The 19,387-nt window shown below is 45.1% G+C and overlaps 1 protein-coding gene across 3 annotated transcripts in view; it reads right to left on the minus strand.

Annotated features, from left to right (window-relative positions):
* The window catches only part of FAM184B (family with sequence similarity 184 member B), a 76,861-nt gene that overhangs the window by 21,186 nt on the left and 36,288 nt on the right, over positions 1-19,387 (minus strand). For all 3 annotated transcript variants that reach the window (XM_038753149.1, XM_038753151.1, XM_038753150.1), the window contains exons 4-9: positions 19,171-19,322; positions 16,846-17,052; positions 9,792-9,902; positions 6,311-6,442; positions 1,914-2,020; positions 136-262 (exon numbers count right to left, since the gene is read on the minus strand). In XM_038753149.1, coding sequence (XP_038609077.1) covers positions 136-262; positions 1,914-2,020; positions 6,311-6,442; positions 9,792-9,902; positions 16,846-17,052; positions 19,171-19,322 — 836 coding nt within the window. The remainder of the gene's footprint in view (positions 1-135; positions 263-1,913; positions 2,021-6,310; positions 6,443-9,791; positions 9,903-16,845; positions 17,053-19,170; positions 19,323-19,387) is intronic.

Here is a 19,387-nt window from a genome sequence, read left to right on the forward strand (position 1 = left end):
TCAGGGCCACAGGACAACTGGTCCCAGCTCCAGAGCCGCTGCCCCCCTCAGTCTCACGACCCCCAAATCGAAGGCTCTAGGATCCCTTTTGTGTAAGAAAAAAACCCACTAAAGACGGAGTTCTTGTTACCGCACCTGGGCTTGTAAGTCTGCCTTTTCACTCTGCCACCCTTCTTGTAAAGACTGGATTTCTGACACCTCTTTCGGGAAAGCAGTGGGAAGAGGGGATTGGACAGTCTTCACTGTGCCAGGGGAACCCGACCTTAGAGACGAGAGAGCACCGATGAAAGAGCAAGGGAGAGGGAAGGAGTAAAAGAATAAACAGAGACATCTTCAGGGCAAACAACTCACTTTCTGCAAAATATCGCTAAGGGCATTTAGAGATGGGCAAAGTACATCTCGAGACAGATGGGCACACCCCATCTCTCAACTCCATCTCGGGGGCGGGGGAGTGGGGAGAGAGGGAAATAAAGCCGAGGGAAGCTGAACGTTTTATCTCTTGGGGTGAAGCCTGCTACCCCCCAGGGCAGCTGCTATTCATTCCTACCTCAAGTAGATTTCAAAGGTCCAGGTAAAATTTTAAACCCCCGAGGGCACCTGTCAGCTGCTTCAATATTTCTTCCTCTGTGCTTGTAGTACAAGCATTTAGTACAGTACCCTGCACACTCTAAGTGCTCAATAAATATCACTGACTGCATAGAGAAGCAGCTTGGCCTAGTGGAAAGAGCATAGGTCAGGGAAACCAGGGACCTGGCTCTGCTGCTTTCCTGTTGTGTGGCCCTGGGCAAGTCACTTTGCTTCTCTGTGCCTCGGTTTCCTCATCTGTAAAATGGGAGGATTCAACCCCTGTTCTCCTTCCTACTTAGTTTGTGAAGCCCCTGTGGGCCAGGGACTGTGTCTGATCAGATTGTACTGTATCTCTTCCAACGCTTAGTACAGTGCTTGGCCCATAGTAGGTGCTTAACAACTACCACTATTACTGACTGACTGCCCTGACCAGCAGAATACAGCCAAAGCCCTCAAACCCCACTTTCTCTGACTTAATCCGGGAATGACTCCAGCCTCCATTCTCACTGCCTAAGCCTGTTTTGTGTGTCCATCTTGGCCTTCCTTTTTGCCAGTTTGGGAAGTTCCTCTGGGAATATGGAACAGTGTCAGAAAAGAAGACGAGAATGTCACTGACAGGAACGGACCGTGCCTTACTTTACGGGGTTGGGAGTGGTACAGGGAACTGTACTTTCTTCCCTCACAGTCCTGTTCTTGCGAAGTCCCAGTAGTTTCTGGGTAAACTCTATCTTGAGGTTCAGGTTTTGGCTTACTTTTCCCAGGCCTGAGAAATACGGCTGTCCCTCTTTCCCAGGTGAACGCTTGCTCCTTGCACACATCCCCCCTCCAAAAAAACCTACAATCTCTGGTTCTCACTTCTCTTCCCTTAATTCATTCAGTCATATTTACTGAGTACTTACTGTGTGCAAAGCACTGCATTGAGCACTGAAAAGTCGCTCGTTCTTTTTACACTTATTTGTATTTTTTTCGTGGGGCGTGTAGGGGTTGTTTTGTTTGGATGTTTCTAGGCAAGACCGAGTTCACATTTCACAGATTCTGCTTCTTCTTCAAATACGAGGCCAGTGTAAAGTGAAGGACAAACGCAGACTTAGAAGTTCAAACACTCACTGCCTCCTCAAGAAGTCCCCTTTTATTCCTAAACTCTAGCCCAAATCCCCTTTCAAACTACTTTTAGTGTGGGAATATGAATTGGGTGCTCGCTTTGGATCTGGAACAAACTTCACTGGTCATTACCTAACCCTGGATTGACTTTACACAGATTCACTTCATGCAGTCTCTCTCAGAACATAACCCTAGTGTAAAGAGAGAGACACCTGTCATTTAGAAGTCAGGACTACTTTGAGTACCTTTCATTTTCTTCTTTGCCAATGATTACTTTGGTTGGTAATTGTTCTTGGGATTTTCCTCTTTCAGTTGGGATCTTGGAAAGTTTTTTCTGTTGCAAGCATTGCTGCTGAAATGAGAAGGACAAATGAACCTTCAATAAACACAGGTAACTTGATTTTCCAGTGGTGAATTTTACAATTTATAGAATAGGCTGAGACCCTGCTTCTCCTTCTACCTGCTCTCGACCTCCTGATTATTTTTACTATTCTTTAGCAATTCCAACAGTAAGAGGAAGAGAAACGCTAGCCAGTCACAGTCTTGTTAGCACATTAGGTTTGGTAAAGTGCCTGCAGAAGCTAGTATTTAAATCTGTGGGTTTCAATTAATCCTGTTATCACGTTCCCTATTACCATGAACAACAAGGATTTTTATAAAAAATTCAAAGAGGACTACTTTTTTTTGAAGGTACTTCCTTCATCCTGCTGGCTGCCAAATAACTAAGCGGTAGGTCAAAACCTTTGAAAAAGACGCACATCCCTTAAAATATATCCCAGGTTCTCATCCCCAGCTTTGCCTCTTGCCTGTTGTGTGATGGTGGACAAGTCAGTGAATTCTCTGGGCCTCAGTTTCCTCACCTCTAAAATGTTCTCCCTCCCCACTAGACTGTGAGCCTCAGGACAGGGACAGGGTCCAACCTTATTATCTTGTATCTAACTCCAATGCTTAATACATTGTTTTAAGCCCCTTGAAAGTGCTCAACAAATGTCACATTCTTCTTCTTCTTGTCAACCAGCCAGTTGGTGAATTGTATTTATTGTGGGCTTACTGTGTGCAGAGCACTGGACTAAGCGCTTGGGAGAGTACAATATAACAATAAATGGACAAAGTCCCTGCCCATAACGAACTTACAGTCTAGAAAGCCTCCTTTAGTGGAACCTCATGATGTAGGTGAAATCATGGCAGCCCTGACCCACTGAAAAGCACACAATATTATTATTACTAATTATTATTATCATTATTATATTATATATTATATTAATATATAATCCTATAGCTCCTAATATATATACAATGCCTGGCACATAGTAAGTGCTAAACAAGTACCATCATCATAATTATTATCATTATTATATTATATATTATATTAATATATAATCCTATAGCTCCTAATATATATACAATGCCTGACACATAGTAAGTGCTGAACAAGTACCATCATCATTATTATTATTATCATTATTATATTATCATAATATATGATATGAGAATAATAATGATGATGGTATTTGTTCAGCACTTACTATGTGCCAGGCATTGTTCCAAATGCTGGGGTGAATGCAAGCAAACTGGATTGGACACAATCCCTGTCTGACATGGGGCTCACAGTCGCTATCCCCATTTTACAGATGAGGAAACTGAGGCCCAGAGAAGTGAAGGCACTTGACCAAGGTCACAAAGCAGATAGGTGATGGAGGCGGAATTAGAACCCAGGTCCTTCTGATTCCCAGGCCCCTGCACTACCCACTAGGCCATGCTGTTTCCATATAGGGAGCAGGTGGAAAATACAGAGTGACCATTGGTAATTACTGCAAGACAAGTAATTGAATAAGAACATAAATAATCACATGAAATCACTAGATACTTAAGGATACCCATTTGTACATAAATGCTGACAGAGATTGTTGAGGGAGTTCTGTCTCACCTATGCAGTTGAGTCATTTACCCACTAAGCACTTTATTCACCTCTCCATATTCTTTTGCTCCCTCTTCCCTGTAATTTATAATAATAATGATCCTATTTGTTAAGCACTACTATGTGCCACGCACTGTTCTAAGCGGTGAGGGGGATACAAAGTAATCAGGTTGTCCCAAGTGGGGCTCACAGTCTTAATCCCCACTTTGCAGATGAGGTAACTGAGGCCCAGGGAAGTTAAGTGACTTGCCCAAAGTCACACAGCTGACAAGTGGAGGAGCCAGGATTAGAACCCATGACCTCTGACTCCTAAGCCCGGGCTCTTTCCACTGAGCCATGATGCTTCTCTAATTATGATGATGATGATGGCATTTATTGAGCACTTACTATGTGCAAAGCACTGTTCTAAGCACTGGGGAGATTACAAGGTGATCAGGTTGTCTCATGGGGGGCTCACAGTTTTAATCCCCATTTTACAGATGAGGTAACAGGCACAGAGAAGTTAAGTGACTTGCCCAAAGTCACACAGCTGACAACTGGCGGAGCCGGAATTTGAACCCATGACCTCTGACTCCAAAGCCCGCGCTCTTTCCACTGAGCCACGCTGCTTCTCCTGTAATCAGGTTGGACACAGTCCACGTCCCACATGAGGCTCACAGCCTTTATCCCCATTTTACGGATGAGGTAACTGACACACAGAGAAGTGAAGTGATTTCCCCAAGGTCACATAGCGGACAAGCGGTGGAGCTGGAATTAAAATGCAGATCCTTCTGGCTCCCGGGCCCATTCTCTATCCACTGACTCGGCCAGGCCGCTTCCTCCTTTCTTCACGGGACGGGGGTAACTGTGCCCCTGGGGGCATGCCAGGTACCTCCCTTTCCAGCCACATCCCGGTCCGACCGAAGACGCAAGGCGGAGGAATCGCTCACCAGAAAATATTTCACCATCAGATTGAAAATGGGGTTTCCAGCTGCCCAAGGGAAGATCTATGCTTGTTTGAGGAAATGCATTACACACTCCATTACCTCTCGGGTCAATGCAGTGAGCTGCTTCCAGAGAGAATGAGCTGAACATTTTCCCAGCACCAAATGCAATCTTCCCGGCGGCCACCCGCCACCGCATTCCTCAGGGCCACTGGTGCCATCACACTGGGCACGATTCTGCCCTCCTCAGCCTCCTGTTGCCCCCAGATACAAGTCTGAACAATCACGGAGGCGGCTCAGAACGGCCGTTTCGGTAGCCTAGTCAAATTCAGTTTGCATTTTCCATTCTACAACATCAAACTTCTTGGCTCCCTGAAGAAACTACCTGCAAGAGCAGGGGACTGGGAGTCAGAAGATCCGGGTTCTAGTCCCAGCTCTTCTCCAGCCTGCTGTGTGACCTTGGGCAAGTCATTTAACTTCTCTCGGCTTCCCTTGTTCGCTCTGCTCTGCAAGATTGTGGGACAGGCACTATATCCAATCTGATAAACCTGTACTTTACCCCAGCCCTTAACATGTCATAAGACTTTTATTAAATATCATAAAAATAATGATCATAATCTTGGAGCTCCTAATTTCTTCCCTGACAAAACTGAGAGGATCGCTTCCTTCTCCCTCCAGGGGTCCAAGGAATAGCCTATTTTCAGTTCCCATCTTGAGGTCTTTAAAAATTGGAACTCTGTGTTCTGCATTTGCCATTTTTAAGATTATGGGAAAAAAAGGAAAATTATGTATCAACCAGTCAGGTCTGCTGCATGTCTCCAGCTTGGCTTCAATCAATCAATTGTATTTATTGAGTGCTTGCTGTGTGCGGAGCACTGTACTAAGCACTTGGTAGAGTACAACACAACAATACAACAGACACATTCCCTGCCCACAACGACCTTATGGTCTAGAGGGAGAGACAGATACTAAGAGAAATAAATAAATTACGGATATGTACATAAGTGCCTGCCTGGGGGGTTGGGGTGGGGGATAATAATAATAATGATGGTATTTGTTAAGCGCTTACTATGTGTGAAGCACTGTTCTAAGCACTGGGGGAGATACAAGGTGATCAGGTTGCCCTCTGTGGGGCTCCCAGTCTTAATCCCCATTTTACAAATGAGGGAACTGAGGCACAGGGAAGTTGAGTGGCTTGCCCAAGGTCACACAGCTGACAAGTGGCAGAGTGGGGATTCGAACCCATGACCTCTGACTCCCAAGCCCGTGCTCTTTCCACTGAGCCAAAGTCACACAACAGGTGAATAAAGTGAGGATGAAGTAGAAGGGTGTGGGAGCCGCCAACCTCTTGCCCACATCCTGCCTCTGGCTTGGAATGCCCTCCCTCTTCATACCTAACAGACCATCACTCTCCCCATCTTCAAAGCCTTATTGAAGGCACATCTCCTCCGAGAGGCCTTCCCGGACTAAGCTCCCATTTCCATTTCTCCCACTACACTGCCCTGATTTGCTCCCTTTATTCACTCCCCATCCCACCCCCTACAGAGATGGGGTGTCCCAGGAGTGTCGGGGCAGAAAAGGAGCCGATGTGTTCCCCGGTGACTGAAGTTTTTGTGAAGTGACTCTTAGGGTGGCTCAAAAACCCGGTAGCAGCTCGACTCTCCGGGGTCCGGGGGTCTGACGAAGGGCTCAACGGCAGCCCTGGGGACACTTATCTGCCCTGGCGGGACAGGGCTGGCTGATGGAGGGGGGTGGAGGGGAAAGCCTTAGTTACAGCACAGAAGGATAGCGTCACCCGGACCTCAGCAATTCTGCTGGTCTCCTGGTCCAGTTCCTGCAGCCTCTCGGGTGCTGTTCTGCAAGGCGGCTGGAGCAATTCCACATATTCAGAGCCATCCCTGCTTTGTCGGATGAAATCTTGAAGGCGTAAAACCTAAAACGGGAGGAAGAGCCGCATACTTGGAAAACCCGAGCTGGAAACGGGGAAAGAAGAGACCAGCCTGTTGTCACTCAAATGGGACAAAACGCACCAGTTTTGAATCCCGTTCATTGGACTGAAAGCAAGGGTAAGACCACAACAGGCATTATAAAGCAGGTAGTGTGGGCTAGTGGATAGAGCACGGGCCTGTGAGTTAGAAGGAGCAGGGTTCTAATCCTGGCTCTGCTACTTGACCGCTCTGTGACCTTGGGTAAGTCTCATCACTTCTCTGTGTCTCAGTTACCTCATCTGTAATTCAGTGCTTAGTACAGTGCCTGGAACAGAGTAAGCACTTAACAAATACTATTGAAAAAAAAAGGTGATAGCTGTTCCCAGATTTTTTTCCCAAAGTGCCATGCTGCTGGCCAGCTGAAGACATGTGCAAAGAAAGATGAAAAGTTGCTACTAGTTAAGACTGAAACAAGTATTACAGAGGAAGAGCCCCAAAGTGCTTATGTATATAGCTGAAATTTATTTTAATGTCCCCCACTAGACTGTAAGCTCCTTATGGGCAAGAAATGTGTCTACCAACTCTGCCGAATTACTGTAATAATAAATAATGATGGCATTTGTTAAGCACTTACTATGTGCAAAGCACTGTTCTAAGCACTGGAATAATAATGATGGTTTTGTTAAGCGCTCACTATGTGCCAAGCACTGTTCTTAGTGCTGGGGTAGTTACAAGGTCATCAGGTTGTCTCACGTGGGGTTCACAGTCTTAATCCCCATTTTACAGATGAGGTAACTGAGGCAAATAGAAATTAAGCGACTTGCCCTAAATCACGTAGCTGACAAGTGGCAGAGTCGGGATTAGAACCCCTGTAATAATAATAATAATGATGGGATTTGTTAAGCGCTTACTATGTGCAAAGCACTGTTCTAAGTGCTGGGGAGGTTACAAGGTCATCAGGTTGTCCCACGGGGGGCTCACAGTTTTAATCCCCATTTTACAGATGAGGGAATTGAGGCACAGAGAAGTTAAATGACTTGCCCAAAGTCACACAACTGACAGTTGGTGGAGCCGGGATTTGAACCCGTGACCTCTGACTCCAAAGCCCGTGCTCTTTCCATTAAGCCACGCTGCTTCCCTGTAGTTTCCCAAGGTCTCAGTACAGTGCTCTGCTGGTAGCAAGTGCTCAATAAATACCATCGATTGAGTCAAGAAATATGTATTCAATTATGCATTACCCATTTTTTAGTTAATCACTTACTATATGCCAGGCAGTGTACTAATCACTAGGGTAAACACAAGCAAATCGGGTTGGACACAGTCCACGTCCCACGTGGTCTCACAGTCTTAATTCCCAATTTACAGATGGGATGGCAGACACAGAAAAGTGAAGTGACTTACCCAAGGTCACCCAGCAGAGGTGGCACAGCAGGGATTAGAACCCAGATCCTCTGACTCCGAGGCCCGTGTTCTTTCCACTAAGCCATGCTGCTTCCCATAGCCTTTCTATTTAAATGCTTACTTACCTTCATATCAATTTTTCTTTTTTCTTCTTTAATTGTCAATTATTCTGTGTTGATTCCCCACTAGATTACAGCTCCTTGCAGGCAGGGAGTGTGTCTTTTAACTCTATTGTCCTTTCCCAAGGGCTTAGTACAGTGCTCTGCACACAACTGGTGCTCAAAAATATTATTGATTGACACAAGTGACCAAGGCCTACCCTGTACCATACATGGAGGAGGAGTTAAGTATGTGACAAGTTGGGTCAATGTAGAGTGCCCCATTGGATAATTCAGGCCCCAAAGTTTTATGATTTGGCTGCCCAGGCAGACAAAACTAGATGAAAAACTGCCGGCTCCCCATTTTCTCTGGGCCATTTAAGGCCCTGCTTCTGTCAGGTAACTGTTTCTCTGGGAGAAAAACAAAAACCTAAAGACCATACAACCCCACACTTCAGCTTCTGGGAAAGTGAGCAAAGTGCCAATTGTTGCTGCTTCACTGGAGTGACTCTAAGGAATGCTTGATGCTGAGCCAAAGTACTCGGAATGATATTTTATCAGTGGAAACTACCACAGGTGCTAATCTGTCCGTCGTCTTATGCTCTTCAGGTAATGAACTGGTAGATATTCAGGGAAGCTGCTTTTTAGGATGGCTCCTTAGCGGAAAATAGGGACCTGACTGATTGATGCTTGCGTTCTTATACTGTAGGTTCGTTATGGGCAGGGATCATGTCTGCTAATTCTGCTATATTGTATTCTCCCAAGCACTTAATACAGTGCTCTGAACATAGTAAGTGCTCAATTAAAACCACTGATTGACTGATATTTATATAAATGTGAGCCTGTTGTTGGGTAGGGATTGTCTCTGTTGCTGAATTGTACTTCCCAAGCACTTAGTACAGTGCTTTGCACACAGTAAGTACTTAATATACACGATTGAATAAATGAATGAATATATATATATTGGGAGAGTACAATATAACAATAAACAGACATATTCCCTGCCCACAATGAGATTACAATCTAGACATATGTATATCAGTCAATCAATGGATTTACCGATATTGGTATTGACATAGTCATATATGTGTATACATGAATATATAAATAATAATTATTTGTTAAACACTTACTTTGTGCCAAGCCCTGTTCTAAGCACTGGGGTAGATTCCAGCGCTTAGAACAGTGCTTTGCACATAGTAAGCGCTTAACAAATGCCATTATTATTATTATTATTATTATTCAAAGTGAATGGACAAATATCTGTACACATGTATACATTGTCCACTTCACAGTGCTTCCCAGGTACCTGGCATAGAGACTGACTGGGAGAGAAAGAATTGTTTTCAGCTTTGTGTGCCTCCACTGTGGAGGTCATACAGGGAGAAGGAATGGATTGCTAGTCTCCTATTACTCTTTTCTGTGGCTCCGAGAATGGACACAGCCAAGTCTAATGAAAGCCATAAGAAACTCGGTTCCTGTTACAGCTCATCACTCCCCTCTGTAATCTCTCCAGGAGAAATGAGTTTAATTACGTTCAGTCAATGCAGGGCTGGGCAAGATTCCTCACTAATATTAAGCAATAAAAGCCCACAGCCCGGAGCTAGATGCCGCGACTGACTGTCTAGGGTTGACGGGTCCAGGTTGGCTCTTTAAAAAAACCCTCTCCTCCCTCCACCGATCTTTTCCTAATTCTCTTAGCATTCACCATAATCTTCTACCCAGAAAGGCATCTGCTACTTTCTAAATTCTGTGAAGGATGGTCATAGTGGGTGGAGAATAAGAAGCGTCCAGCTAAACGTGGAAGAAAAATCTTTACCTTAAGGCTGAGGAAGGCTCGTTTTGCACTGCTTACCTCAAGCAAAGACTCCTGTAGCTTCTCGTTCAGACTGGCTTTCTCTTCTTCCAGCTGCTTTATTTCAGTCTCTGATTTTTTCTTCAGTTCTTCCAGCTGCTCTTGGACTTCCTAAACAGAGATTTGAAAGGCTGAACTAAGGCAGGTAGCAGGAAGTGGTTTTGCTGGGGTATCTGGAGTTCCAAGTCTGTCCCCAGACCTCGCAGCATCTCAGGTTGATGATTTGGCTTGAGGAGTGGGAAGGTGAGTAGGACAGAGCTGCAGGGTGGTTGGGCCTAGCAGGTCTAGGGTAAAAGGGAGGTTTTTCAGGGGTCCATCTTGGCCCATCCCAGCTATTTCCAGAAGTGTGGTTGGATCTCCCGGGATTTGGGCCGGTTCTGTCAGGTGGGAAGGAGAGGCCCTTGTGTGTCATCAGAGCGTAACCCCGGAGAAGAGTGCGCCCAGGGTGTTACTGCTACACGGTACCGAACGTACCCTCGCAGCCTGATTCATTCAATCTTATTTATTGAATGCTTACTATGTACAGGGCACTGTACTAAACGCTTGGGAGGGTACAATACAATAATAAGCAGACACATTTCCTGCCCACCACCAGCTTACAGTCTGATGGTGCCGGGGCTCTGGAACATCCTCCTTCTTCATATCTGACTGACATATCTGACTCTCCCCAACTTCAAAACCTCATGGAAGGCACAGCTCCTCCAAGAGATCTTCCCTAAATCCTCCTTTCCTCTTTTCCCACTCCCGTCTACGTTGCCTTGACTTGCTCCTTTTATTTTTGCCCCCTCCCAGCACTAACGTACATATCTGTAATTTTATTTATTTATATGAATGTCTGTCTCCCCCTCTTTAGACTGTAAGTTCATTGTGGACAGGGATGGGGTCTATTATATTATGTTGTACTCGCCCAATCGCTTAGTTCAGTGCTCTGCACACAGTAAGCACACAATTATTACTCTATTTTACTTGTACATATTTACTATTCTATTAATTTTGTTAATGATGTGTATCTAGCTTTATTTTTATTTATTCTGGTGACTTGACACCTGTCCACATGTTTTGTTTTGTTGTCTGTCTCCCCCTTCTAGACTGTGAGGCCGTTGTTGGGTAGGGACCGTCTCTATATGTTGCCAACTTGTACTTTCCAAGAGCTTAGTACAAGGCTCTGCACACAGTAAGCGCTCAATAAATATGACTGACTGACTGAATGAATGAATAGCAGACACACAAGATGAGAAAGGACTGATTCATTCATTCATTCAATCATATTTATAATTCACCAATGGGCTTCCTTACCTCCAAAACACTTTTGCACTCACCCCTCTAACCCTTTCCTGTGACATTTCTGCACGTACTGTAGTTATCTGCATAACAGCTCCACATTTTTTGCAACTCCAAAACAGGAGGAAGGGGTTTTCAGTGGAGAATTAAGTTTAGCAATGAGGGGACCAGGAGGTTAAAGGAAGAGAGAAAGAAGAGAGAGACAAGAGAGCACCTGAGACTGAGTTGCTTGCTTTGATTGTACTCACCCAAGCGCTGACTAAAATAGGCACACAATGAATTAGGTCAACTCCCTCCCTTCTCTTCCTACCTCATTTCATAAAAGAAACCTTTGCGGGTTCCAGCTCTGATCCTACTCCTCTTCACTCTACTCCTCTCCCTACCCTGCCATGTGCCACTGTGTTTGTTTACAAAAATAAGTTTTTTATTTTCTCCTCAAAAACGGAGGGGGTGGTTACCCTATGGCTGCAATTATGTAAGTGAATACCGTACCATTATACACTATTGCCGTCTCCTCTCTGCCTCCCCTGTTACACTCTAAGCTCCTTGAGGGCAGGAATCAATTGTCTATTGTCAATCAGTCAATCAACGGTACCTATTGAATGCTTCCTGTGTGCAGAGCACTGTACTAGCCACTTGAGAGAGTATAATATAACAGAGTTGGTAGACATACTCCCTGCTCACAGGGAACTCATTGTCCCCTCCCAAGCCCTTGGTACAGTGCTCTGCACAGAGTCAGTGGCTCAAAAAAAAAATGAATGACTGGTAGGTTGGCACACAGCTTTTGGCTAGGGAGTGATATAGGCTCAGGAAACAAACTTGCCCCATAATGGAGGGCGTCTGTTATTGGGGAGTGTGATTGGAAAGCAGAAAAGGCAGCTAAGGATCCAAAGTCTCCATGCTTCAGTGCACTGGGCTTTAGGCCAATTGGCAAGAGGGGGAAATAGATATGGTGAACCATGAACCTACTACCCACAGAATGAGAAGCAGCATGGCCTAGTAGAGAGTGCATGGGCCTGGGAATCGGAAAGACTGGGTTCTAATCCCAGATCTGTCTCTTGTCTGCTGTGTGACTTTGGCAAATCACTTAATTTCTCCATGCTTCAGTTACCTCATCTGTAAAATTAATAATAATAATGATGGTACTTGTTAAGCGCTTACAATGTGCCAAGCACTGTTCTAAGCTCCAGGGTAGATACAAGGTAATCAGGTTGTCCCACGTGGGGCTCACAGTCTTAATCCCCATTTTACAGATGAGGTAACTGAGGTACAGAGAAGTTAAGTGACTTGCCCAAAGTCCCACAGCTGACAAGTGGCGGGGCCGGGATCAGAACCCATGACCTCTGACTCCCAAGCCAGGGCTCAAAATAGGGATAAGACTGTGAGCCCCACGTGGAACATGGACTGTGTCCAACCTGATTAGCTCATATCTACCCCAGGGCATAGTATAGTTCCTGGCACATAGTAAATGCTTAACAAATGCTATTAAAACATTTTAGGAATATTTATCTTTGATGTTTGCGATGTTTTCTGAAATATCAAACCGGGGAGGAATGTATTGCCCCTGATGTGTCATTCATCCGAAAATAAAGTCAAATACGGAAGAAAAATGTTCACTGTCCCAAGAGAACACCTCCCTTAGTTCAACCCAGTTGCTTTCCCCAAAGTCTTGGCAGATTATTTTACTTCATGGGCTTTTTGCTGCTTCCTAGCCCATTCCGGGGGCCTGGATTTACAAGGACAAACTAAACAGTGAGCTGAGGCTATTACTGAGATAACTGAAGGAATAAAAATCTCAGGACACTGAGGAGAAGGATATTTCCGTCCTGAATTACCCATGATAACTACCTCAAGTGATTGAGTTTACCAGATAATTCCGGCTTCCCTGATCTATCCTTTTGCAGGCACAGACTATGTGATCCTGGGCCTTCTCCTTAACATATTCCCTTTCTGGAATCACCAGAGACTATAAAACTGGCTCTGACCTGCATCTCCCACTAAAGCTCTGAGCTGCGTGAAAAAAACCACATTTGTCAAAAAGGTGTCAGCCAGGCAGAAAGCCCAGTCGTGTTTTCCAGACTTGGAATGGATTAAAGATGCTGCGGTGTGAAGGTACTTGGCTCCATTATGAAACATATATTTGCTATTTCCTTCCCCAAAAGGCAGGAGTATTTCATCTGTTATGGTCTGGGGGAACTAGGCAGCATGGCCTAGTGGAAAGAATCTGGGCCTGGATGTCAAAGGACCTGAGGTCTAATCCTGCTCTGCCAATTATCTGCTGTGTAGCCTCGCTTAACTTCTCTGTGCCTCAAGTTTCCTCATCTGTAAAATGGGGATTAAATCCTATTCCCCCCCTACCTAGACTGTGAGCCCCAAGTCGGACAGGGACTGTGTCCAACCTGATAACCTTGTATTTACCCTAGTGCTTAGAACAATACTTGGCACATAGTAAGTGCTTAAAACCGTAATTAAGATAAATATTCTCACTCCACCGGTTTCTCTTTCACTCTCTGGACAAAGCCTCCTGTTCCCCTCCTTCCACCCCACACTGTCCTTTGGTTCAGAGAAGTGAGTGTGTTGTTTAAGTGTGAGCCCTCTGTGAGCAGGGTTCCCAGAATCAGACTGATTTTTTTATTTTTTAAATGCTCACATGTTAACTGCCATCACCATGATTTCCACTACTGGGAAATTAGGAATGAAATGCACGGGGAAGGTTGAAACCACTTAGGGCAGAATATGGTTCATTTTCTTCATTGCGGGATACTTTTCATCAATCCTGTAGCACGAATTGTCCAGGCTGCGTTTCCCCACTGGATGGCTGGAGGGCAGGGTTCACATCTATTAACTCTGTTGTACTCTCCCAAGTGCTCAGTACAGTGCTCTGCACAAGGTAAGGGCTCGATAAATATCACTGATTGATTGATTCCTCAATAGCCAACATGTAAACAGGGGTGAGACGCAGCCCTCTCCCCATCCTTGGGTAATGTCCCGAAAGGTATGCAGTGGACTTGCTCTATGTCCAAACCCCTTTGCTTATAAGAGGCCATGGCTGGGCTAAATTGGGAGCAGAGATCCGTGGCTGTTGTCAGACTGCAATTCTTGCCATCTTCAGAGCAATCGAAATGAGCAATACATGTCGCAAAATGCTAGAGAGGGAGTTCACACAGACGAGTCTAGACTACATTTTGAGTAGTCTTGGCCACTGATACCCTCTCAAGCCTTGTTCTTCTTCTTCTTATTACTGTGGCATTTGTTAAGTGTTTACCATGTGTCAAGCACTGTTCTGAACGCTGCTGTAGATACAAGTTAATCAGATTGGATACAATCCCCGTGGCACAGGAACAGTGCTTAGCTTAGCTGACAGTCTAAGTAGGAGGGAGAACAGGTATTGAATCCCTGTTTTATAGAGGAGGAAACAGAGGCCCAGAGAAATGAAGTGACTTGCCTGAGGTCACACGGCAGGCAACTGTCAGAGCAGGATTAGAACCCAGATCCTCTGACTCTTAGGTCTCTGCTCTTTCCGCTAGTCCACCCCCTATGCTGCTTTTCCCTAATAATAATGATGATGATGGCATTTATTAAGCGCTATGTGCAAAGCACTGTTCTAAGCGCTGGGGAGGTTACAAGGTGATCAGGTTGTCTCACGTGGGGCTCACAGTCTTCACCCCCATTTTACAGATGAGGGAACTGAGGCACAGAGAAGTGAAGTGACTTAATAATAATAATAATAATAATAATGGCATTTATTAAGCGCTTACTATGTGCAAAGCACTGTTTTAAGTGCTGGGGAGGTTACAAGGTGATCAGGTTGTCCCACAGGGGGCTCACAGTCTTAATCCCCATTTTACAGATGAGGTAACTGAGGCACAGAGAAGTGAAGTGACTTTCCCAAAGTCACCCAGCTGACAATTGGCAGAGCCGGGATTTGAACCCATGACCTCCGACTCCAAAGCCCGGGCTCTTTCCACTGAGCCGCGCTGCTTCTCACACGCTGCTTCTCACGCTGCTTCTCTGTGTGACTTGCCCAAAGTCACACAGCTGACAAGTGGCAGAACCAGGATTTGAAACCATGACCTCTGACTCCAAAGCCTGGGCTCTTTCCACTGAGCCACGCTGCTTCCCTACCCCCTCCATGCACACCCTCTCTCATTCACAACACCCGACTGTTCATTCATTCATTCATTTATTGAACGCTTACTGTGTGCAGAGCACTGTACTAAGCGCTTGGGAAGTACAAGTTGGAGACATATAGAGACAGTCCCTGCCCAACAACGGGCTCACAGTCTAGAAGAACAGTCTAGACTGTCCCCAGGATGCTCAGGGCCCCGAGGAAAGGCAAGGCTGGGTTGAAGTGAGGAGGAAGTAGAAGGGAACACCATCCCAAGATTCTACAGTAAATGGGGTCCATGACGTGTACCTGTTTCCCACAAAATATACCCACAGTCGACTGCAGGGCCTGTGGAGGTTGCCAACTCCTTTTTTGCCGCACAAAGACACAGCACTCCTGTCCCCACAGTAGCATGTTCTCGAACCCTGCTCCTCTGTTGGAAGTCTTGGGTGCCCACTTCAGAAAACCCAATTTGATGCTTCTCAAGGTTGAGGAATGGCAAAAGAAGCCTGGGAATAGCCAGCCGCTAGACTATTTAATCTGTGCACATCCAAATTGGGAAGACAACTCTAATCTAGGGATAATAATGATAATAATAATAATAATTATGGTATTTTATTAAGTGTATACTATGTGCCAATCACTGTTCTAAACGCTGGGGTAGATACAAGGTAATCATGCTGTACCACATGAGGCTCATAATCATAATCCCCGTTTTACAGATGAGGAAACTGAGGCACAGAGAAGTTAAGCGGCTTGCCCAAGGTCACACAGCAGACAAGCGGAGGAGCTGGGATTAGTACCCACATCTTTCGACTTCCAAGGCTGTGCTCTTTCCACTAAGCCACGCTGGGGATCCAGGGCCACTGGAAAATAGCCCCTTCCCTCTCAATACAGAACGCTGAGCAAGGAAAATGAGGAAACAAAGACAATTTCATGTGCCTCATTTCTCAATCCAATTCAGGCCAGTGACTTCACATCCAGAATGAGGCATACACTCAGTGCTGGAGTTACCAGGGCAACTTGTTGGTTGAGGCAAGGATGAGGCTCTCTCGCCCTGATTGCTAAAAGAGGGGGATGACAGTGCCACCAGCGTGGCTCAGTGGAAAGAGCACGGGCCTCAGTTACCTCATCTGTAAAATGGGGATTAAGACTGTGAGCCCCCCGTGGGACAACCTGATCACCTTGTAACCTCCCCAGCGCTTAGAACAGTGCTTTGCACATAGTGAGCGCTTAATAAATGCCATCATTATTATTAGTAGTAGTACTAAATCCCTTATTTGGAAGGGGCTGATGCAGCCACGTGGAAAGTTTGCAAATACCAAGAAACACATGATTGCACCTCAATTACGGTAAGCACTTAAGGAAATTCATGCCTGACATTTCAACGTGCAGCTGAAATGTTGCTTTTGTGGACAGGCATTCTCCTTGTTCGTAATGTTGTGTCCTACCGTGAAGCAGCCAGGAAACGAGTTTGCGTCAAGCACAGATCATCCTGAATTTGAAGGCAGGAAAACAAGCTTTTGATTGATTCTGCCTGAGCCTTGCTTCTGCCATTGTTACGGCAATGCAAATCCTCCAGCAAAACAACTGTACAATGCCATTACCTTAAAACAGAACCAGGAAGGTAAATCAAGATATCCTGCCCTAAGAGGGAATTCTCACCTTTCGAAGCTTTTTTCTTTCGGCTTCCATGGAGGACTGAAAGGAGTTTATTTCTGTGGTGTGTTCCTTCACTAGGTCTTCCAGCCCCTTCACAAACTGCTCCTTGAAATGGAGTTTTTCCTCATCTGTCTGACGTTTGATTCCCCGAAGTTCTTCCTCATATCGTTGTTTCATGCCTCCTTTTTCAACAGTTGCAACTTCCCTGGTCTATTAAAAAAATGCTTTTAATAACACCGTAGCAACATTTCTTCTCTATTCAGCTCTATGCACACATCTCAGTCTCCATAAATTTTACCAAACGAGCTACCGGCCAAGAATAGGCACTCTGCCCCTTACCTACAAAGCAGGGGTGGCTATTGGGAACATGATATCTTTAGTGTCTGTCTTCCCCACTAGACTGTAAACTCCCTGAGAGCAAGGATCACATTTACTAACTCTATTAAACTCTTCCAGGCACTTGGGTGTGATTGCAGTACGGACCTCAGTGAACATTACTGGTTGACAAAAATAGTGTCATCCACGCACCTGGATCTGAAATGTTTGGGCACTTGGTATTCACCCCATCCTCAGGCCCACAGCATTTCTGTACATATCTGTAATTTATGGCTATTAATGTCTGTCTCCCCCTCTAGGCTGTAAGCTTCTTTTGAGCAGGGAATGAGTCTACCAACTCTGTTATATTGTACTCGCCTAAGAGCTTAGTATAGGGCTCTATATACACTATCACAGGGAAACTCTGAAGGTATCTCACCTCCAAAAAAAAATAATTCTTAATGCTAGTGGTGAAGTGGAGCAGTGGAGCTAGTGCTAAGGAGCAGCATGGCATAGTGGATAAAGCACAAGTCTGGGAGTCAGAAGGACCTGGGTTCTAATCCTGCTGTGTGACCTTGGGCAAGTCACTTAAATTCTCTGGGCCTCAGTGACTTCATCTGTAAAATAAGGCTTAAGAATGTGAACCCATGTGGGACATTCATTCATTCATTCATTCGTTCGTATTTATTGAGCGCTTACTGTGTGCAGAGCACTGTACTGAGCACTTGGGAAGTAAAAGTCGGCAACATATAGAGACGGTCCCTACCCAACAACGGGCTCACAGTCTAGAAGGGGGAGACAGATAACAAAACAAAACATGTAGACAGGTGACAAAACATGTAGACAGGTGACAAAACATGTAGGGACTGTGTTCAACCTGATTAACCTGTATCTGAAAATAACACTTGGCACATAGTAAGCTCTTAAAAAATACCATAATTATTACTATTGCTATTATTATTCTTGGATAGAGGAGAACCCTAGGTGCTACAGCTCAGGATTGTTTCCTTTTTTCATTTGGTTGGTAGAACTGCCAATTTGGGATCTGAGGATTCCTCTCAATCACTCAGTCAAGGATTCATATTTATCGAGTGCTTACCGTGTGCAGAGCACTTTATTAAGTGCTTGTGGGGGTACAATCCAACAGAGTTGGTATACATGTTCCCCTCCCATTAAGGAGTTTATGGTCTAGACGGGGAGCCAGACATTAAAATAAATTCTGGATATGCACACAAGCGCTCTGGGGCTGAGGGTGAGAAGAATTAAGAGAAGCAATATGGCTTACTGGAAAGAGCACAGAATTGGGAGTCAGAGGTTGTGCGTTCTAATCCCGCCTCCACCACCTGTCCGCTGTGTGACTTTGGGCAAGTCACTTAACTTCTCTGTGCCTCAGTTACCTCATCTGTAAAATGGGGATTAAGACTTTGAGCCCCACCTGGGACAACCTGATGTCCTTGTATCCACCCCAGCACTTAGAACAGTGCTTGGCACATAGTAAGCACTTAACAAATACCATTATTATTATTATGAATTAAGGATACAAATCCAAGCACAAGGGTGACTCAGAAGGGAGAGGGAGTCGGGGAAATGAGAGTCTAGTCAGGGAAGGCCTCTCAACCAAATCAATCAATCATTTAAAAGCATTTATTAACCACTTCTTGTGTGCCGAGCAGTTCACCAAGTGTGTGAGAGAGTTTAAAAACGCTAGAAGACTTGATCCTTGCCCTCCAGGAGCTGACCATCTGGCAGAGGAGAGATAGGGTAAATTACTGAAACAATCCAAGCACTTGGTAGAGTGCTCTGCACACACTAAGCGCTCAATAAACGATTGAAAGAATGAATCCCTTCAGAACTAATAATAGGTAAGTGGTTTCCATACGAGATTCTTTTTTTCCTTCTTCAGGCATATGTTTCCAGAATCCAGATATCTAGAGGAAGTATACTGAACCTTTTTTTTTCCTTCTTCAGGCATATGTTTCCAGAATCTAGATATTTAGAGGAAGGATACTGAACCTTTCTGAGCATCTGAGCGTGTTCACTTCCTGCCGGGCCTGGGGTCCTTCCAGTGGTGAGCTGCTCTGGCTGGAACCGCAGGCCACGGAATTTTGATACTTCTGCTTCATCATCCTTCAAGTTGGGGGAACCTGGTGCAGTTTTCACCTCATCTGTTAAAAAAAAATGGGGTTTCAGCATCATACGAGTTGCTGTAAACAAGGCCCTGATGACACCC

Source organism: Tachyglossus aculeatus, chromosome 10, assembly GCF_015852505.1.
Source record: "Tachyglossus aculeatus isolate mTacAcu1 chromosome 10, mTacAcu1.pri, whole genome shotgun sequence".
Classification (NCBI taxonomy): Eukaryota; Metazoa; Chordata; class Mammalia; order Monotremata; family Tachyglossidae; genus Tachyglossus; species Tachyglossus aculeatus.